The 23,583-nt window shown below is 38.4% G+C and overlaps 1 protein-coding gene across 1 annotated transcript in view; it reads right to left on the minus strand.

Moving 5' to 3' along the window:
• Mapk1 (mitogen-activated protein kinase 1) overlaps positions 1-16,647 on the minus strand; it is a 79,274-nt gene extending 62,627 nt beyond the window's left edge. The window contains exon 1 of the mRNA XM_078038845.1: positions 16,291-16,647. Within this exon, the coding sequence (XP_077894971.1) occupies positions 16,291-16,409 (119 nt within the window). The 5' untranslated portion in view covers positions 16,410-16,647. The remainder of the gene's footprint in view (positions 1-16,290) is intronic.
• Between the last annotated feature and the right edge of the window lie 6,936 nt (positions 16,648-23,583).

Consider the following 23,583-nt stretch of genomic DNA (forward strand, 5'->3'; position numbering starts at 1 on the left):
GGCATGAGGATAAGACAGTATTTTACCTGGATACTGTAAAGCTAAAGTCATAAATAACGGAGCCACATGCATATCCTATAATCTAGTTAGTGAATTTGTCTCTAACATGTCAGGTTAGCAATTTTGAAACTATATATAGACTAAAGCTGAATATGTTAAAAAAAAGAAAAGAGAAAGAAAGATAATGAAAGCCAGGTTGGGTCAAGAAAACGTGAGGACTAAAATAAACCAAATGGTGTTAGATTAGAAGCTGAGGTATCAGTAAAAACCTCATAGTTTCTTCAATGTAAACAGATACAGAAACACAGACATATGCAATATGTGGGTTTAGTATACCTACATATATATTCCAAGCTCTGTCTGTTGAGAAGACATAGAAAACCAGTAGCAATAAACATACTTAAGATCTTATTTAAGATTAAGATGGGGCTTACTATTAAAGGCAATATGACATACTTTTTTTTCTTTATGGCCAAATAAAATTCCATTGTGTATATATGCACCATATTTTTTTAATCTTTATTTTTATTTATTTGTCTATCTGTTGAGAAGACCTAGAAATCCCAGTAGCAATAAACATACTTAAGATCTTATTTAAGAAAAGGATGGGGCTTACTGAAAGGATCTAGAGGCCAACCAGAAGATGCAAACAAAAGTTGAAGTTGTAATGGAATAAATAATGATAGCACTGGGTTACAGCCCTTAGAATAAAATGAATATTCATAAACCTATATTTTTAATACAAAAATGAAGGGAATTTTAAAAAAATCACCAATAGGCACATACCACAATTGTTTCAAACAAGATCTATGGATGGATGACAAAATAGTGAGTGAAAATGTGATCATTGTTTCAATGTACATCCCCCACCTATTTATTAATTACAGCAGGATAAATAGGCAGACACCACCTCAACCAGGTGATTCAAATTAACATCTTCAGGAATAAGATGTATCAACATCATGAACTCTTTATTTAATGTGATGTGCTGAGAAGGGTACAACATCATTTTTGTGGTATTCTTGCATACTAAATATAAATAATTTTACTCTAATCATAAGAAAACATTAAACAAACCCCAACTAAGTCTGCAAGATAACAGTCCAGTACCATGGTGGCCTGGGGTTGTAGCTCAATGGTATAGCACTTGCCTAGCATGTGTGAGGCCTTCAGTCCAATCTCTAGCACCATGGGGCAGAGGGAATTTTTGGTGGTGGAAAGTAAGGGAGAATCTAAAAAAATGTCATAGTTGGAAAAGACTTCAGAAGATACAACAGTGGAATGCTACATGGATTCCTGAAAAAGAAAAGTGACATTGTTCCTAGTTAACAGTACTGAACCAGGCTTATAATTAATGGTTTTGTTCAACTTTATAAAGAAAAGGGAATGGGAAGGAAAGTTATGAAAAGAAGAAAACAATTTGAGAGAGAATGTAGACGAATAAATTAGGGACCGAAAACACTCAGAAAAAAAGGTCCAGCACAAAGTAAATGCTCAATATTTTCAACGCATACATTAAAAAAAGGGGTGGGGGTTGGGGATGTGGTGCAGTGGTTAAATGGCCCCTGGGCTCGATTCCTGGTACATACATATGTATGTATAAATAAGGAAACAGGAAAAGTTATGATGGTAGGAAGTACTTGCTGCTCTGATCCAACGGTTCTCAAACTTGGTTATATACTAGAATCACTGAGGCTTTGAAAAATCAGTATGCAGGTTCCTCAAAAGACTAGAAATGATCCATGTGACCCATCTATACCACTCCTTAGTATTTACCTCAAGAATTAAAGTTAGCATACACTACAATTATACATGCATACACCCATGTTTATAATAACCAAATTTTGGAACCAGCCTAAGTATCTATCAGTGGATGAATGGATAAAGAAAATATGGTGAGGCTGGTATTGTAGCTCATTGGTAGAGTGTTTGCTTTGCACACGGGAAGCCCTGGGTTCGATCCTCAGCACCACATAAAAAACAAATAAATAAAAATAAAAAAATATGGTGCATATATACATAATGGAGTTTTATTTGGCCATAGAGAAAAATAAAAGTATGTCATTTGCAGGACAACGGATGGAACATAAGAGTATTTGTTAAGGGAAATAAGCCAAACTGAGAAAATAAAGGATTGAATGTTTTCTTTCATAAACTGGAAGTTGAAGAGGAAACCAACCAACCAACCAAACAAACAAAACCCACCTAAAAAGGTCTGTGTGGGGGATCTCAGAAAAATAAAAAAATAAAATAAAATAAAAAGAAGTACTTTATCTCACACTCAGAATTTCTAACTGAATTGCTTAGGCTGCAGTCTGGGCAGGGATTTTTTACTTTTAAAGGATTCCAGTGACTGTGACATACAATCAAAATCAAAAATAATTTCTCCAGACATTTTTTCCTTCGCCTACTTTGTCCTGGGCCCTAATCCCATGGTTTAGTTCTATTATGTATGAGAAACAGAAAAGTTTGGTGGTCCATTTTCAGAATACAGTACTTAGCCTTAATTGGGGTATAAGAGTCAATTGCAGTCATTTTGAGATCTAATTGTAGTTAGTTTAACTATAGTTCTTTCCTTTGCCCACCCCAATTTTAAAATCAGCCTACTTGCTCCTATGGGGGGGATGGAGGGGATGGCAGGGGGAGTGGGGGGATGGCGGGAGAAAGGTCTAGAATATAGAAAGAGAATGAGAAGACAATACATACCTGGGCCTAATACAATTAGGTAAGATACGATTGGTTTGTAGCTCAATGGTGGAGTACTTGCCTTATATGTGTGAGGCACTGGGTTTGATCCTCAGTACCACATACATATATACATAAATAAAAAATATTGTGTTCACTTACAACTAAAAATAAAAGAAAAATTAAGATGCTTCAAGTTGATTTTATGAAGCTAATGCCAAATTAGTGGCATGACTCTGAAAAGTAAATGCTGATACAAAAACACAGAAAAATAAGGAAGTTAAAATACATATGCTCAGAAAGAGGCAAGTAGGGCAGGTTATGCACTATTAAAGGAGACAGGGGTTGATTGCTAAAGATGGTGAGGAGGAGAAATGGAAAGAGACAAGTTATAGGGTTTCCATTTGGAATGACAAAAATGTTCTGGAATTACATGGTGGTGGTGATCGTGCAACTGTGAATATACGGAAAACAATTGAATTATATACTTTTAAAAGGGTGAACATTTCTGACATGTGAATTAATAAAAAAAGAAAAAAAGAAAGAAAAGAAAGTATTTTCTCTTTAATCCCCCATTACCACCCCCAGGGCGATTTTTATCACTATGTCAAGTGCTAACACTTAAGAATTTAAGGTAATAATAGATATTATTATTGATGTATGCATATAGGTGACTGTATGACAATGTGATTCTGCAACCTGTACAATCAGAAAAATGAAAATTATACCCCATTTGATTCAAATGTATGAATTGTCAAGATCATTGTACTGTCATGTGTAACTAATAAAAAAAAAGAATTTAAGGTAAGAGATTCCTTCCCTCTAGAGAGCTAACAGAAACCAAATTAAGGCACGAGAACCTGGAGCGGGGAGACAAATTGGCTCTGGGTTTTTAGAGAGGACAAGACTAAAAGAAATGGTTGTGTATGATACTTTTTATCATGGCCAATCCACTTTGTCAGTGTAGGAAAGCTGACAAGGACCCCAAGGCAAAAGTCCTGCTAAGGAATTAAAAACTAGATATGGGAAAAAGAAAAATAAATTTAAAAGGCTTGGTGTTAAACAAGACCAAAGGAACAGATTCCAGAAAGACATAAGTAAATATGTATAAGTTAAGTATGACTATGAGAAAAGCAATTAGGGGCTGAGGTTGTGACTCAGTGGCAAAACGCTTGCCTTGCAAATATAAGGCACTGGGTTTGATCCTCAGCACCACATAAAAATAAATCAACAAAATAAAGACATTGTGCCCATGTATAACTAAAAATATTTTTTTAAAAAAGAAAAGTAATTAGTAAACATTAATAAAACAAACTATTAATAGGAAGCAAAATAAGCATCCCAAACGTAGCATTTTTTTTTAAACATTTTTCAGTTATAGGTGGACACACTATCTTATTTTTAGGTGGTGCTGAGGATTGAACCCAGTGTCTCACGCATGGTAGGTAAGCAGTCTACCTCTGAGCCACAACCCCAGCCATCTCCCAAACGTAGCACTTTTGTCTACAATAAATTCTATAGAGGTTAAAAGGCTAAATTAAAGGTTAAAAGCCTCAGTGTACTTACCAATTCAGGAGCAATAAAAGAACACAATAAAGAATTAATACTTTTGGTTATAGAAATATTTTAATGATTTTCAGGAAATAAAGATTAATACTCAACTTCTAATAGGCAAACAGTGCAATAATTTGAATACAGTTAAAATATGAGTAAAACTCAAAAAAGTTTAGCTTTATAAATAAAGCTCAAATAAAGCAACTAAGTAGATTCTACATACAACTATAAGCTACTACCTACTATTCAATTATAAGTAAGAATACCATGTTACAAGAAAGGAAAGCAAAGAGAGATTCTCTTAAAAATTAATGGCAGCCCTCAAAAGACAAGATATAGAAATCACCACATGGCACAGCTATACCACTCCTTGGTTTATCCTGAAGAATTAAGGTCATCACTACAGTGATACGTGATGTTTATAGTAACATGTTCACAATAGCCAAATTATGAAAGCAGCCTAGCTGTCCATCAATGAATGAATGGATTATTTAAAAATAGGAACGAACTAAAGCAATCTGAATGTCCAACAAGAGGGTAACAGTTATCTAAGTGATCCAATTTTAGTAAAATTTATTGTTATGTTGACATGACTTGTTGGATTCATAGATGCATGAAAGGGGGAAAAAGGGGACACAATGGCATAACATAAGCATTAAGTTAGATTTAAAATAACAAAAGAAATCCTGTTGAGAACATGTCCAGAACAGCAAAAAGAGCTTTAGCTTGAAGTGGGAGGGAAAAGATAAAACAGTAGACAGGGACCTAAAGGAGAGACAAGGATGCCTTGAAGGGAAGTGGAGGTTTGGTTTTGTTTTATTTTTAGGACTGGAGAGTCATCAGTCCCTAGGAATTTGAATGAGGTCACCCAGAGAGACTGTATGGAACACACACCAGGGCCCAAGAACTAAGAACAAAGGGCCCAAAGACTCAGTGAGAGGTGCCTCAGCAAAGAAGCAGAGGTAACATTTTAGAAAGTAGTTTACAATAGCAAATGCTCCAGAAAAATCACAGAATCTGTTTGATGGGGGAAGGAATAGAGCAGGTAATCAGGAAAAAAATCACCAATCCAGAAGAATCAAAGCTGAGGAATTACAAAGTGTGCAATGCCAGTTGACAGTGGGTTTAGCAGCAGCAGCAGAAGAGGCAAACTCAGGAGTACTAGAAAAGACAGCAATACAGACAATTTCTGAAAGAAACGGGTTATAAAGGAAACATGGCATACTGTACTCTGGGGCAAGACCTAGGAAAGTCTAGCTAGAGTAACAAAAATGGATATTTTTATTAAGTGTTTTGCAGCAAAAGGCTTGTTTTTGTTAAAGAATCATTCATGGGGGACTGGAAAGATACTGTTCAAAGAATACAAAATTTTAAAATATCTTTACAATAAAACTGTTTAATACAATTTCATAAAAATTAGAATATGGTTTTAAAATAATTAAATAAAAAATGAAATCCTATATAAATCTTTAGTCACTTGGAAAGCCATTTAAAACTTTAGCCCAGATCATCTCAATAGGCTCAGCAAAGCATTTGACAAAAGCCCTTTCAAGTTAAAAATGCTCAAGGAACAAGGAATAAAAAGGAAAGGGCACCTACCAAAAAGCTCCATCTAATATTGTACTCATAAAGGTAAAAGATTAGGAGTTGTGCTCTGGCCAGGGTAATTAGTCAAAAAAAAAAAAAAAAAAAAAGAAAAGAAAAGAAAGAGAAGGCTTCCAAATTGCAAAGAAAGATATAAAATTATCTCTATTTGTAATGACACATGTTTTATATAGAAAATCATGAAGAACTTGCTAAAACTGGAATAAGTGAGTTCAGCACATATTGCAGAATACAAGATCAATATACTAAATATATGGTATACAAAAATAGACCATATACACATGCAGTCAATCCAAAAATACAATTAAGAAAACAATTTCATTTACAGTACCAGCAGGAAAAAAGAAAAACCACTTAGGTATATATGTAATGAAAGTAGTACAAAACTTTCACTCTGAAAATTATAAAGCATTATTAAAATTATTATTTAAATAAGCAGAAAGAAATTCATGTTCATGGATCAGAAAACTTAATGTGGTTAAGATGGCAATATTTCCCAAGTTGGTGTACAGATTTCAATGCAATTCCTACTAGAATTCAGCTGACTTCTTTGTAGAAATTAATAAACTGATCCTAAATTTTATATGGAAACTCAAGCAAAATAATCTTGCAAAACAACAACGAAGCTACAGGACTTGTAGTACTGAATTTCAAAACTTATTGCAAATTAAATAATCAAGAAAATAATCCAGTCAGTGTGGTACTGGCATGAAGAAAGATCAACAGAACAGAACTGACAGACTGGGCGATGTGGCTCAAGTGGTTGTGCACTCACCTGGCATGCATGGGGCACTGGGTTCGATCATCAGCACCACATAAAAATAAATAAAAATAAAGGTAAAAAACAAAAACAAAACAAAACAAAAAAAACCAACTTTTGCTTCAAAAGGCACTATCAATACAGTGAAAAGACAACCCACACAATGGAGGAAAAAAAAAAAACTCCAAATCATATTTAATAAAGAACTTGTATCTGGAATATATAAAGAATTCTTTTTTTTAATAGCTTTTTTTTTTTTCTAACTTTATTTATTTATATGTGGTGCTGAGGATCGAACCCAGGGCATTGCACATGCGAGGCAAGTGCTCTGCTGCTGAGACACAACCCCAGCCCCTAAAGAATTCTTAAAGCTCGGGCTGGGGATGTGGCTCAGGCGGTGGCGCGCTCGCCTGGCATGCGTGCGGCCAGGGTTCGATCCTCAGCACCACATACCAACAAAGATGTTGTGTCCGCCGAGAACTAAAAAATAAATATTGAAAATTCTCTCTCTCTCTCTCCTCTCTCACTCTCTCTTTAAAAAAAAAAAAAAAAAAAAGAATTCTTAAAGCTCAACAAAAAGGCAAATACTCTAATCTGAAATTACATTATGCTAAAGGAAAAGGCCATATACATAATTTAAAACTGTATCACGTTTTTTAAAAGATAAACTTATTTAAAAATAGCTTCATATGTACAGAAAAATTAAGAAGACAGGAGTTTTTCCATATACTCCACATTCAATTTTCCTTGGTATTGATAAATTTGTATGGTACATTTGTCACATTTAATGAACCAATATTGATACATTATTAATTAAAGCCCATACTTAATTCATGTCCTAAGTTTTTACTTAATGTCCTTTTTTCTTTTCTAAGGATCCCATCTAGGACATATTACATTTAATTGTCATACCTCCTTACTCTTCTGTGGGCAATAACAGTTTCTTAGATTCTCTTCTTTTTTAACGACTATGACCACTTAGGGGAGGATTTGTCAGATATTTTGTAGACTGTCCCTCAACTGAGATTTGTCTGATGTTTTCTCATGATTAGACTGGAGTTGTGGATTATGATTACACTGTACAACTACTTTGTTTAAGAAATACTTTTAAAATTTTTTCTATGAACAAAGAGCACACTTGGGGGAAAATATATACATGTGCACGGACACATACATTTAGTTTTTAAGCTCTCCACTGTATTCTCCAAAGATTCCTTTGAGATAAGAGTTGTCTTATTGTCAAATATGCACTGCTGGTATATCAAACACAGGCACAAGACCCAGCAAAACAAGTTCTTTAATCCTGCCCAATAGGATCAATACTATCAAAAAATGCAGAAAATAAGTGGTAGCAAGCATGTGAGGAAACTGAAATCCTAATCCACTGTTGGTGGGAATGTAAAATGATACAACCACTTTGAAATATAGTGATTATTCGTCAAAAAAAATTAAACAGAATTACCTTATGATCCAGAAATATCACCTCTGGGTATATACTCAAAAAGAATTAAAAATAGCTTTCAAAGGGATATCTGTACACCTATGTTCATAGCAGCATTAATCACAACTGATGAAAAAAGGAAGCAACCCTAGTGTCCACAGATGATAAATGGATTACATGTATATATTCAATGTAATATTATCCAGCCTTAAAAAGGAAGTTCTGACATGCTACAGCATGGATGAGCCTTGAGACATTATGCTAAATGAAACAGGGCAACCATACAAATCAAATTTAGAGAGAAAGTAGAATGGTGGTTGACATGGACTAGGAAAATGGAGAGTTGTTTAATATGTATAGAATTTCAGCTTTGCAAGAAGAGAGTTCTGGAGAATGGCTGTACCAGGTGAATATACCCAAACTAAGATGGTGTATTTTTATGTCATATATTTTAGCATTATTTAAAAAAAAAAAGTTCCATGAAGTTAACTATATATGCAGGTGTCCAGCCTATGCACCAGTCATTCATTTGACACTTTAACCTTTAGCCCTACACTGGGATACAAAAATTGCTATTCTAAAATTACATAGTGAATTTAGTTAATATAGTCAGTCCAACACTCAAAAGGCATAATCTCTGTCTCACCAAAAGTAAAATGAGACTCTGAGAAGTTAAATGATATGCTGTAAATCATCCAGCTTTTAGAGCCAGAGCTGAGATTTCAAATGCAGTTTTCTAAATTGATAAATGGGATGTTTCTTGTTGCTTATAAAGAGGCTTACAGTTTGTTCCTTCATTCACATATTCAAATAATATAGGAAAGTGAATGGAAAACAGGAAAGGTGGAGATGATTACAAGGTTAACACAAAGTTAGCTAGCCTCAATGCACCATTACTAAGATACTATTACATTCTGCCTGATTTGGCAAATATTTACGGAGTACCTAATACTATGTACAATGCTTGCACTAGATACTGGAGATAAGGCAGGGACAAAGTCCTCCCTTTCAAGGAGCTTAAAAGGAGTGGGGGCAGTCCTTTGAGTCATATCTAGAAGACTTTCAAGCACACAAAAGTGGTCCCAAATTTACTTCACATTTTTCAATCCTCCAATGCCTCATGCATTCATGGCAGACACTGACTTTATCTCCTACCTGGCTCAGAAGGTAAGGTTACCTGGCATAAACCTTCTTTTTTTCTCTCTTGGACTGAGGAGGAAGAACTTCTCTGTTATTTCCAGCAGTGATCTCACAACATGCGTGACTATACCAGAGACGGTGGAGACCTGTTCCTTATTTTTCTTCCTTGGGGCAGAGAACCTGAGACGGACCTTAGAGAGGATCTATACTATTGGTTTCCTAATGCTTTTAGAGCAACTGAATCCTTTCCCCAAATGGAATTTTACCCTGATGATCCTGTAAGTAAATATGTGAAGGTGACAAATGAATAAAAGAAAAGAGAAAGGAAAGGGGAAGAAGGAAGAAGAGGATAAGAAAGGAAAAAGGAAAATGCAGAGATGCTTCAATGAGGAAAAAGAGTGTGCTGCACATGAAATTTCCCCATTTAGGGTAAGGCCTGAAGCCCCTCAGGAGGCTTTTTGAAAACCAGAGAGAACCCAATCCCTTTATTTTTAATTGATAAAACATGAACCCATAAATTTGCTGAGCTTTCTCCTTCTGTTGTTCTGCTCAGGTTCCAGAAAGCCCAGGTTCAGAATCTTCCTGGTTCTCTCTCTTCCTCCTGGTACAGTATGGGCCAACTCAAAACTTAGGTAGGTAGCCTTTTCTAGTAGAAGCAGAGACAGTGCACGCTACTAAATGTGCTCATAGATACCTCTTAGTGTGGTAGCTCTAAGTTGTATATGGGAAAGGAGAAGCAAAAGGGAAGAAACAGTATCCTAGGTTTGGCAGATAGGTGGGTGAAGCATGCTAGAGGAAGGGAGTTCTGTATGTTTACTGGAAAAAAAAATAAACTTTTTAAAAATGCTTTTTTTTTTTTTTTTTAGTTGTAGTTAGACACAATACCTTTCATTTATTTATTTTTATGTGGTGCTGAGTATTGAACACAGCACCTCGCATGTGCTGGGCAAGCGCTCTACCGCTGAGCCACAACTCCAGCCCAAATCAACTGTTTTTTAATCAAATATCTTAGTGTGCACAAGGTGAGGCATAAATTATATATGGTTCTTGGGAAAACTCAACTTGGATGCTTTTCATAACAATCTTTTTATAATACCTGAGAACTGAGAATATACAAATTAAATTCATGGGAAAAATGTAACACAGTTAACTACCAGAAGCACATTATTAGAGGTACTATTAATTTTGAAATTAAATGTCTTCTTAGTTTTATTTGCACTCTAAGCTTTGTTCAGAAACACTAGATTTCCTGCTATTCATGTAAATTGGTCTCCTCTTATTTTCAGGCTCCAAAAATGGTATAAGAGATCTCTGTCACCAATCAAGATAGTAAGTTGCTCCTCCCTTTCAAACAGGTGACACAAAACCCAGCAGTTTCAGGGTGGAAGGGAGGGCAAAGTTCACAGGGATGAGTCTTAGCAGAAGCTACAGCTAGAAAAGAACCCAACATTTCCTAGGTTTAGAGGGGTATACTATTGGCACTCTTGCAGTACAATTCTCCAGTGGAGGGACTGACTATATGGTGCACTGTAGTCATTTAGCTTGTATGCTCTCATTGCATAGATAATAAAGGCCAATATCATCACAGAAAAAAAAATCAGTTGATAGACATAATATTTTTGTTTTATTTATCTTTTTATGTGGTACTGAGGATCAAACCCTCACACATGCGAGGAAAGTGTTCAACCAGAGCTACAACCCATCCCTGACCACCAAAATTTTGACAACAAAAAAGCTCCTTGCATTTCCAAATACCTCAGGAGAAGGTGGGTGAAATCACCCCAAGACCAAGAAGCAAAAAAAAAAAAAAAAAAAGCAAGTAGTAGGCACAGCAAGTAGAAAACATAGGGAAGCAAAGTGAAAGAATGCATGCAACTAAAAAATTTGACAAGAACTGGCATATCGAGGGCCATACTTTAATGACTTCCAATCACCTACAAAATCAAGATCAAACTTACAAACACTGCACTTCAGAATTTGGTCCTGCCCACTCCAACTTTCTCAACTCTAGCCTTCTCCCAAAGTCTTTCTATAGTCTTGGTACCCAAACAATGTGTGGTTTTCCTGACCTCATATGATGTTTTCAGCCTTCTGTGTCTTTCCATGTGTATTTCCCTCTGCCTGAAAAGTACTTTTGAAGGCAAACTTCTATTCATACAGCAACACCAAGCTCAAAAGTGTGTAAGACCGTTAAAAAAATAGCCTACTCCCATATCACTCAGGCCTTCTTTTTCTCCCAGCATTTCATACATTTCTCCCATATAGTGGTGGTATAGTGTTTGTATTACTGGCCAACCTCATCCCATTATTTGGATTAAGTTAGTCAAGTGCATAGATCATCTGTGAATCCTGGCACATTAAATATTTTGAGTAAATGACCTTGCATGAAAATTTTTTTAATTTGAGTAAGGGTCTTGCCAAGTTGCACAGATTGGCCTTGAACCTGCCATCCTTCTGCCTCAACCTCTTGAGTAACTGGGATCACGAGTGTGTGCCACCACATCTGGATTTCCATGACTGGTTGAAAAATAGGCAAAAGATATTTTCTGTTGTTGAAAACATATACTTTTTCACTTTTTTTTTTGGGGGGGGGGGTGATACCAAGACCAAACTGAGGGCCTTACAAAAATGGTAGACAAGTGCTCTACACTGAACTACACCCTCATTCTTCCACTATAATCTTTCTTAGGAACCAGGTAGAATGGGTTTTCCTATTACTTCCTAGCTGCGCATCTTGGTCAAATTAACTAAAGTTTCCTTACTGACTTAAAAAAAAGAAAAAGAGTAACCGCAGGGTGGTTGAAGATTAGACAATACATGCTTAAAAACAAAACAGAACTATAGAATAAATGGTACAGTAGTTCTACTAGACAGATATAATAATTATTATTTTTTAATTTTTTAAAATATTTATTTCTTTTAGTTGTACACAATGCCTTTATTTTAATTTATTTATTTTTATGTGGTCCTGAGGATTGAACCCAGGGCCTTGCACACGCCAGGCGAGTGCTCTACCACTGAGCCATAACCCCAGCCCCTAGACTGATATAATTATAAAAACCTCAACAGGACAGAATACCATACCATCAGGAATGTGACCATAATAAAATTTCAGTTGAAACCATCCTTTCATTTCTGAAGTACTGGGCACTGAACCCAGGGCCTCTTGTGTGCTAGGTAAGCACTTTACCACTTTAGCTAAAACCCCAACCTTTTTTTATTTTATTGCCCAGGTTGACCTTGAACTTTGAATCCTTTTGCTTCAACATCCTGAGAAGCTGAGACTGCAGATGTGTGCCACGTTTTCAAAAAGGGGAGTAGAAAAATAAATCAACAAATATCAATAGCTTGTCTTCAGATGCATTATTTTCATCCTCTACAATATTCAATACCAATACTGTAATGACCACTGACTCTGTTCTTTGATCTCTCAGACAATATTTCCTGTGCTCTTCTGTAACTTGCCATCTATTGACACCTAAAGGTAGACATTTCTTTGGCTCAGTTCTCAGATATTTTCTCATCCACTCACAAGGCTTCAATTAACATCTCTATGGACATGACCTCAACCTTTCTGTCACTTTTAGAAACAATTTCAAACTCAACTACTCTAAAACAGATAAATTCTTATCTTAGTTATCAAGACAATGAAGCATATACCTTCCACTTCTCTCTTAATCCCACCAGTCTTTCTTACACATTTCACCAGTGCTCAAGTTCCTCTTCCTTTGTCTGCTACTAGTATTTGTTTGCTGGAGTAAAACTCTTTGGTCCATCTGTTCTATCTCAGGGTTCTGAACTTTTCTGGGATAATGAACCCCTTTGAAAATATACTGAGTGTTACAGGTCATACACCAAAAAAAAATGAATACAACGAATACATGCTTGCAATTTTACCTAATCAATGACCCCCAAATCAGAATCTGTGCTCCTCCACTCAAGATATGAGCTATCACTGGCTATACACAAAATTTCATCTCTAGTTCCTGTTCCCCTGTTAAAAATTTCAAGACACTCTTTATATAACCTGAATGGGCTGTAGGTATCACTATCTTGAGCCTACATCAGAACTCACTGCTCCTCCCAGACAAATCTGCTCTGCCTCCAGTATCTACCTCTTCTCTTGGATAATGGCACCCCCATCCTCCCAAGTTCCCAAGACAGTCTTGGCAATGTCTCATTCTCTCTCAGAAATCTCTGAAATATAAACCCCACCTTTCTTGTTCTCTTATCCTTTATACATCTCTTTTCCTTCTACCCATACATGCCATGATTACAAATCTTTCTACCATTCTTCCCATAAGAACTCCTGTGACTAATGCCATCTATCCAAGACCCCTTAATTCCCTCTGCCATAGGATTACTACTCCATTAGATAGTTACAATGGCCTCCATTCCAGTTCTTTTTCCTATCATTCTTACCAGTATTGATCCATCTTCCCCCAAATCTCAAAACTGACCATGTCTGCCTGTTTCAAAATGTCAATGCCTCTCCACTGCACAAATACAGTCAAACTCAGATATGCCATTAAGAATCGTTTACAGGAGCTGGGCTTTTGGCTCAGTGGTAGCATGCTCGCCTAGCATGTGTGAGGCACTGGGTTCGATCCTCAGCACCATGTAAAAATAAATACAATAAAGTCCATCAACAACTAAAAAATATTTTTTTTTAAAAAAGATAATCTTTAAAAAAAAAATCCTTTACAGTTTGTCACTGAAGTACTTTTCCAGTATTAGATTTCACAGCTTAAGCTGTCACCTGCTCCTATTATCTGCCTATCAAAATCACACCCACTCTCAAAGGCCTAACTCAAAACCCTCTTCATTTTTATAACATCCACATAGTGATCAGGAAAGAAACCTGAATAAAACTACCACAATTCCTAATGAACTGATTCAGAAAAATTTTTTAAATTGCTTAAAAACAGCCTTAAATCCTTCTGAAGTATTAAGTTTTTAAGAGATTATTATTCAAATATTAACATTTCAGCCAAGAAGCTCTCTAAAAACCCAGAACTTGTTAATCAACATTGATCAAAAGCTAATGTGCAATGCAGATGATTCAATTAATACTAAGGTGTATTTTCAACCTGAAGATAAAAGGCTATCATCTGGACCCAGGATTCAAATTCCAATTATATCTGTATTTTACTTAGGAAAAGAAAAATTACAGTAAGAGGACTTGGTAATTCAACTGGAGTCTTGGGTCAAATGAATTGACAGTAGAGGGTGAAAGAGTTCCCAGATCTAAATAATCTTCAGACTTTTAAGTATCTTCTCAGATGGGGTGAGGGTAAAACTTTAAATTGACATCTTCTACAAATTTCTTCACACCATATTTCAAAAATTTCATTTTTAGAAAGAGACCAAAGGATGCAACTTTGAGCCTCTATTAATGATATATTTACTAGCAATACTTACCAGCAGGTGCAAGAACAATAAGATATGACACAGAAGTGATGCTTTGGGCAGTACTTTCTCTCCACTAGTTTCAGGACCTATTTCTCTATGGCCTGACCTAATTTACTATCTCTTTTGGCTCCTAAGCCTGTGAGTTCAAGTTAATTTTCATAGTGGTACACTGTGAAGCATTTTGCTCCTAAAGAAAATGAAAATATTCATAGTATTTTTTAAAAGAATGTTGTCTATTTTGTTAAGACATTTGGAAGAACATACCCTCTTTGGCATTTCTAAAATTATGATCATTCAAATTTGAATGCATTTCTAAAAAAGACTTGTTCATAACAGTAAAATATGCTAAACTTTTGAATTATTATTAATACCATTTAAGGAAAGCTGGGTGTAGAAAAATGGCTGCAGCATTTGAAGTAGGATATCAATATATAAACTTAAACCTGACTTTAGGTCTGTGACCTTGGGAATGGCTTCACCTATAAATACTTCTTTACCTGAAAGAGGAATATTGTCACTGTCTTCCTTCCACAAGGTGCTAGCCAGATAAAATTAAATAATGGAGGTAGTACAGTACCTGCCACGATGCATTCAATAAATTAGTTTAATACAATAGAGACCCAAGATTTAGGTGTAAGAGAATCTACTTCCACAAGTCTTCATCAACATAAAACACACAATTAGGTCATTATAATAAAAACAATATCGTTTCTAGAGAGATCTGGATCAAGATGAGACAGCTTGAATGTGATTGTATAAGAATACCATTTAGACTTTATATACTGACCACTAAAAATATTAAGAGGTAGAGTGCTTGCCTCGCATGCACAAAGCACCAAAAAAATCAATCCTCAGCACAAAAAACAATAACAACAAAAAACCCCAAACCAAACATTAATAGGAAAAGTCTACCATAATTAAGCTAAAATGTCTGGATGCATTTATGCTGTTAAAAGAGCTCACTTAGAGTAAGGAGAGGGAAGTCCAATTAGGCCCAACTCAAACAGATTTTTAATAAGTTAAGAGAGTCTGATGCTGGCTTATCCTTCCTGAAACGCAAACAGCACAATATTAAAACCCACTTAAAGACTTCAAGGTTGAAATATTTCGCAACCAATACTGGTGTCACTAATGCTTTTTAGAAAGCGTGCGCAGAAAAGCACCATTAGCATCACTGGAGGTACTTAATGAAAGCTGTTCACGGTAAACAGAGATGGAAGGAGAAAAAATAGTATTTCGGTATTCTGCACATAGGCTGAGGCGAAAGGCTTTCAAGAACACCGCCGCCACCATCGACGAGCATCTGATGGCATCCCAGGGTTTATAACTGAACTTCAAAAAGAAGGCCATGATATTAGACAATTAAGGGACAAGAGGTGCCGAGGTTCCCTTCCTGGGGGTCCAGGCTTGAAAGTCCGCGCTTGCGACCGAGTATGTGGGTCTCCTAACCTCCACCCGCTGAGCCCCTCCCAACCGCAAGAGAGCAGCCCTGGAAACGCCCTTAACAACACCTAAATATCTATCACCCCCGGGGACCCCGCGCTAAAACCCCGTCGCGTGGACCAAGAAGCCTAGGTTGGGGTCGCGGCGCGGGAGGCCAAAGCGCGGGTGAGGCCGCGGCTGCGTCCGCTGGAGCCCCAGGCGGTGATGTGTCCCGGCGCGGTCGGGGCTGCGGGCGGGCGCGGCCACTCACCACACCATGCCGTAGGCGCCCTCGCCGATGTACGAGAGGTTGGTGTAGCGCGGCCCCACGTCGAACACCTGCCCGCGGACCATCTCCGGGCCCGCGCCCGCCGCCGCCGCCGCCGCCATGTTGGCTGCCCGGCCGCCGCCGCCGCCTCAGCTGCGCTAGGCTCGACGCTCCGCTGTCGCCGCTCAGTCCCTGCCGCGCCTCCCGAAGGAACTGCGATGCTTCTGGTGCAGCCGCTGTTGCTGACCAGGAAGAAAGAAAGACGGCAATGCTCAGGAGAACTGGAGAGGTTACGACCGCTCGGACCGACTGCCTGCCTGACTGACGGGCGGGCCGGCGGGCGGAGGGAGGGGTGCGCGCCGAGGAGGGCGCCGGGGCGGGGACAAGCGACGTGCTCGAGGATTGGCTCACGACAAGCGAGGGCGGGGCTTCGCGGACCGGCGGAAGCGGCAAGCACTGGGCGGAACACTGCGGCGGCGGCAGGAGCGGCGGCTGCGGCGGCGGCTGCGGCGGCGGCAGTGTAGCAAAGTAGGCGGAGGAGGCGGAGGCGTCGTCCAGTGCGGTCACGTGCATTCGCAGCCGAGCCTCTGAAGGAAACGGATGCCCCGAGACAGAACCCACCATGAGAGACACGGGGCAGTGCGAACCCGGAATGAAGTTGTGACAAAGCCAGAGGAACTTGGGACCGCACGTGAGACGCCTGGACGCCCGACACCCCAATCACTGGCACCCCCGCTACCGGCCTGTGCGAATCCTAGTCTCACACAGCGATAAACTTAGACCTTTGGATATGGAAAAAAAACAGAAGGCAGGACCGAGGCAGAAAGACATTTGCATACCGAGAAAGTGTGAGACACAAATATAGGGACCAAAATGAGCGACTAAGTGGACCCAATAACCAGAGGTTTGTTCAGATATTTGTCAAGAGTCTCCCATATTTTTAAGGATACATCCTTTAGAAGTTACCGCCTAGAGGAGCTGGGGTTGTAGCTCAGTGGCAAAGGCTTGCCTAGCATGTGTGAGGCACTGGGTTCGAACCTTAGCACCTTATAAAAATAAATAAAGTCATGCTGTCCATCTAAAACTACAAAAAAAAAATTATTACCCTCTAGAGAGGGAAGACACATAAATAAAATACTCAAGCTGTTAAGTATGAAGATATACAAAACAAGAGTAAGGAGTTAGTGGGTAGTGAGTTGAGACATTTTAGAAAGACATCACCGACTGAGACCCAGATTAGAAGAGCAGAAACTTAGACATAATAAAATATAAACACAAAAGTCGCTAAAATTGAAACATCAAGATTTAGAAAAAAACTATCTGGGAGTGGATAGGAAAGGTAGCAGAATACAATAATTACTAATAGGGCATTATGTAAAATTGTGGATGTGTAACCGACGTGATTCTGCAATCTGTATTTGGGGTAAAATTGGGAGTTCATAACCCACTTCAATCTAATGTATGAAATATGATATGTCAAGAGCTTTGTAATGTTGTGAACAACCAATAAAAAAAAAAAACTAAAAAAAAAAAAACCTATCTGGGCGTGGAGCCTCTGCACCATTTCTGCTATCTCTGGAGGGTAAAGTAGGAGTGGCAGACCCCTAATCCTGTTTGGCCAACTGGGAGGTCTTCATAGCCATCAACTGTGAACTTTCAGATATTAACAAAGATAAACTAGTCAGTTGCAAAGGAGAATAAACAAGTCCTTGAAAAACCCGGTGTGAGGGGCTGGGGGTGTATCTCAATGGGAGAGTGCATGTTCAGCATGTGAGAGGTCCTGGGTTCAGTGTCCAACACCAAAAAAAACAACAACCCTGTGTGGGTTGGTGGGGGGAATGTGTCACATGAGAAAACAAAGCACTAGAGCCAAAAATTAACTCCTTCAAAATACATTTAGCAAGGTGCAGTGTTGCACAACTGTAATCCCAACCAGGTGAGGCAGGACTGCAAAAATGCCAGCCTCAGCAACTTAGCAAGACCTTAAGATAAAAAATAAAAAGGGCTGGGGATGTGATCCAGTGGTTAAGCACTTAGCCCCAGGGTTCAATCCTGGTACAAAAAATGTGTGTGTGTGTGTGTGTGTGTGTATCCCATGAGGCAGAACCTAATTTTAGAAAACACCGGATTCTTATTCTCTATTAAAAGAGAACATTATGTATTTTTTAAAGGCCAAAATAAATGGAGAATACAATGAAATTAAAACCTCAATAAAGTAAAAGCAAAAGTCGAAGCAGTAAAAAGTAGACTTAATGATACAGAAAAGTTGTTAGGTGCAGGACAGGCTGAATAAGTTGTCTGCAGGGTATGCCAAACAAAGTTAGCTGCAGGATGACCTGGCCACTCAAACCCTCTGTCTGGTTCTTTATCAACTGTTTGCTTCAAACCCCAAAGCCCAAGCCCCCCCCAGCTCAAGGCTGAACACTTAACCCCCCCCTTGTGCCAACAAGGGAGCTTGCAGACCCAGAGACCCCATTAGATTTGGGCTATAAAAACTCCCTCCTGCCGGGCCCCTCTCTCTTGCTGTTGCTCTCTCTCTCTCTTGTTCGTGTTCTCTCTCTCTCTCTCTCTCTCTCTCTTTTCTCTTCTTTTTCACTGCTGCAATAAAGATCTCTTGGTCGCTCCGAGTGTTGTAGTCACTTTCCTTCCAAAAGTAACTAAGCAATGTAGAAGATGTACATAAGAAAAACTTCCAGAGTATAGAACAAAGTGATGGAATTCTTAAAGAGAGAAGATGATGAAGATGAAGATCATCATAGGAATTCAAATTATAGATATCCCTCAAAGGAAAACAGCAAACCAATTGAAAGAAGTAATCAAAATTATAATGGAAGAAGACTTAGGTCTGAAAAGATATGAAGTGGAGGTGGAAAATTGAATGGTTAACTAGGATCTTGGAAAATTGAGTGTGTTCATTAGGATCCAGAAAAATTAATAAGCAAAAACCAACTTGACCATCTCACTCCAGTAAGATTGGCAGCCATTCTGAAGTCAAACAACAAGTGCTGGCGAGGATGTGGGGAAAAAGGTACTCTTGTACATTGCTGGTGGGACTGCAAATTGGTGCGGCCAATTTGGAAAGCAGTATGGAGATTCCTGGGAAAGCTGGGAATGGAACCACCATTTGACCCAGCTATTGCCCTTCTCGAACTATTCCCTGAAGACCTTAAAAGAGCGTACATACAGCCACATCGATGTTCATAGAAGCACAATTCACAATAGCTAGACTGTGGAACCAACCCAGATGCCCTTCAATAGATGAATGGATAAAAAAAAAAAATGTGGCATTTATACACCACGGAGTATTACGCAGCACTAAAAAATGACAAAATCATGGAAATTGCAGGGAAATGGATGGCACTAGAGCAGATTATGCTAAGTGAAGCTAGCCAATCCCTAAAAAACAAATGCCAAATGTCTTCTTTGATATGAGAGCAACTAAGAACAGAGCAGGGAGGAAGAGCAGGAGGAAATGATTAACATTAAACAGAGACATGAGGTAGGAGGGAAAGGGAGAGAAAAGGGAAATTGCATGGAAATGGAAGGAGACCCTCATTGTTATACAAAATCACATGTAAGAGGTTGTGAGGGGAATAGGAAAATAAACAAGGAGAGAAATGAATTACAGTAGATGGGGTAGAGAGAGAAGATGGGAGGGGACACAATCTGGGGCACCATGACCATACCTATAATCCCAGTGCCAGGAAGCTAAGGCAGGAGGATCTCAAGTTTGAGGCCAGCCTGGGCATACTAGACCTTGTCTTAAAATTAAAAGGCTGGGGCTGGGGATGTGGCTCAAGCGGTAGCGCGCTCACCTGGCATGTGTGCGGCCCAAGTTCAATCCTCAACATCACATACAAAGATGTTGTGTCCACCGAAAACTAAAAAATAAATATTTCTTTCTCTCACTCTCTCTCTCTCTTAAAAATAAAAATTAAAAGGTTGGGGATATAACTTGATGGTAGAGCATCCCTGGGTTCAATTCTCAATATCAAACAAAAAACCCTGTACAAACTGGTAAATTGGTAAGTGTTAGGCATAAAGAACAAACAATAATGGGTGGTGGTGCATGCCTGTAATTCTAGCAACTCATGAGGCTGAGGCAGAAAGATCTCAAGTTCAAGGCCAGCCTCAGCAATTTAGTGAGGTCCTAAGCAATTTAGCAAGATCCTGTCGGCCAGAATCAGAGGGGAAAAAAAGGCACAAAATCCAAACAGGGAAAAAGTTTATTTAAAATGCTGAAAAATATACTGTCAGATTCCGTCTTTGTAGTAAATATGTGCAAAAGGAAAATGAAACAAGACTGACAGCATTCTGAAGGAGTAGGTTGTGACCCTCCTTGGATTATCTAATGCCTTACTCTAATGCTTTAATTTCTCCTATATCTTTAACTGTTGCTTAGAATCTGTCTTGAGCTCTGGGTTAGCATAGTATCTTAGACTGGACAGCTCCATGTAACATCCCACAGGTGCATCAGCTCCACATACCAAAACTACCAATGATTAATTTCATGAGTTCTGTGCTTAGATTTCTGGAGGGTTTGAATCTCAGCTGATTGACTTACCATCTATGTGACCTTGGCCTCCGTTTCCCTAGACTTAAGAAGGGGATTACAATAATACCTACCTTATAAATGTGGTGTGCAGAGTGAATAAAACAACATACATGAAGAGCCTGGCACATATTATGTTGTGTACCCAATAAATGTTATCTCTTATTATCTACCCCACCCAAACCTGTTCCACATCTTGTATCTGTGGATAGCATAACCTTCACCCAGATACAAGCTGGAAATTTGGCTCTAATTTTCTAATAATACATTTTAAGCTGGAGGCATATCTCAGTGGTAGAACACTTGTTTGCCAATGCATTTCTGAGTCCCCTCACCTAACTAATCACAAATTCCTGTAAATTCTATTTTATTAATACAGAAATCTTTGCTACTCAAAGTGTGATCTCTATACCAACAGCATCAGCATTATCTAGAAGTTTGTTAGAAATGCAGCATCTATGGTCCCACCTCAAACTTCATGAATCAGGATCTGCATTTTAACAAGCTCCCCTGGTGATTCATATGCATATTAGATTTTGAGAAGCAGTGTTTTATATAGTCTTTCTTTTTAATATTTATTTTTTTTTTTTTTTAGGTGTAGATGGACACAACACAATGCCTTTATTTATTTATTTAATTTTTTTATGTGGTGCTGAGGATCAAACCCGGGTCCCACCTGTGCTAGGCAAGTGCTCTACCGCTGAGCCACAATCCCAGCCCATATACATAGTCTTTCATCCCCACTACAACTCTGCTGGTTTAAACCTGCTGCTGCATCAACTCACTAATTGAAGCTACCTGACAATGGCCTTTATTAACTCCTCTGCTTTCAGTGTTGCGGGTCTTTAATTGCTTTTTCTACCAAAATAAATTTTCCCATAATAGCATAACAAAACAACCTGTTTTTCTCCTTTCTTTCTTTCTTTTTTTCCTGGTGCTATAGTGTTATAGATTATAGCACACATACTAGTGTTATAGATTATAGTGTTATATATAGTGTTATAGATTATAGCACACATACCAAGCATGTACTCTACCATTGAGCTACACCCCCAACTCCATTCCTCCCTTTCTTAAAGCAAGTCAATGGTCCAACATTATACTTGGAATGAGATCTTTGCTGATCACCCCTCCACACTGATCTCTTTCCCCCTCCTTGCCTTCCATGTACAAGCCAGACTATTTTTTATTTTCCTTTTCCTTTTCCTTAGCATATACCAATCTCTTTCCTTGTAACATGTCCTCTCACTATCTATCCAGCATTTGTGGCATTTGAAAAAACTACCACGCTGGCAGAGTTTCATACTTTTAGACACTGAACCACAATGCCCTTGTGATGCTTTGTAGATGACAAAACTGTGCCTCTTGAATGGCCCTTCTGACCAGCTCAGCACCTCAAATGAGAACTGTGTCTAGGACAGCATTGTCAGTGAAGCAGGTTCACCTGCTGCTGCATCCCTGATGCCAGGGATGATGGCCACATGGAACCTATAGTGGCAATGGCTGTGGGCTCTACTCACAGGCTGTACTGGATTATGCCATTAGTGGTGGCTTCAGTGGAGGAAAAAATGCTGAGCCATCAAGGCCTGACATTACCTACCAGGAGCCTTAGGGAATCCTGCTGGTACCACCGTAGCAGCAGCAGTACAGTTGGACTCTAATTCTACAAAATAAAACAGTTTTTAGAGTGTGCTCTGAACTAAGGTGATGTTAAGCTTTGTGAGGATTTGAATGAATTACTGGAATTGTGCAGACTTGCAAGTAATTAGTCTAATCAAGAAGTTCAAGGTTGGGGTTGTTGTTCAGTGGTGGAGCACTTTTTCTGGCACATGTGAAGCCCTGGGTTCGATCCTCAGCACCACATAAAAATAAATAAATAAGTATAATAAAGGTATTGTGTCCATCTACAATTTAAACACACACACACACACACACACACACACACACACACATATGTTTTTAAAGAAACATTCAAATTGAAGAAATGGAAAACTGATTCTCATGGCCAAGTTACTTTATTTTTTTTCTTCTTTTTTAAAAAATAAATTTATTTTATTTTTATATGGTGCTGAGGATCGAACCCAGTGCCTCATGTATGCTAGGCGAGAATTCTACCTCTAAGCCACAACCCTAGCCCCAAGTTACTTTAGAATAAAAATGTAATTGAGAGTGAATATATAAAGTATAAAACCATCAATTAAACTTCTCTGTTATTAATAATTTCCTTGCTTCAGAACTGTAATGGAAGAGACTAGTCTTACTGCATAGAAATTCACTGAGATGATATAGAACTTAAGGCTGGACGAACTGTAAGATATTATTGTTATGAGAGTTAACTGGAATAAAAGGATTTTTCTTTCAAAAATACTATCATGACATGATGCATCTGACTACTATTTTTTTTTTCTAAAGAACTCCCCTTGTCTGGTTCCATGAACATTAAGAAGCCTTATGATTAGAGTTTATCTTTGCTTGTGGTTTTTCTGACAGGGAAAGTGCCCTGACTAGTGGACAGTCTTATTCAGGTCCTGTGGCAATTACTGTTCATTCTAAGATTGAGTCTAAACTCAATCTAAGATTGAGTCTCTGCTGAGTCAGGGCAGCATGAGCCAGGTCTGAAGGGAACAGTCATCTAGTCACACTGATAGAAACACATTTCTGGAAGAATGAAGCTGAGAACTAGACTCTGGGACACTGTGAGACCATATTAAGCATAAGGCCTTGCTTGACTGGCCAGCTGGCTA

The sequence above is a fragment of the Ictidomys tridecemlineatus genome, chromosome 2, assembly GCF_052094955.1.
Source record: "Ictidomys tridecemlineatus isolate mIctTri1 chromosome 2, mIctTri1.hap1, whole genome shotgun sequence".
Lineage (NCBI taxonomy): Eukaryota > Metazoa > Chordata > Mammalia > Rodentia > Sciuridae > Ictidomys > Ictidomys tridecemlineatus.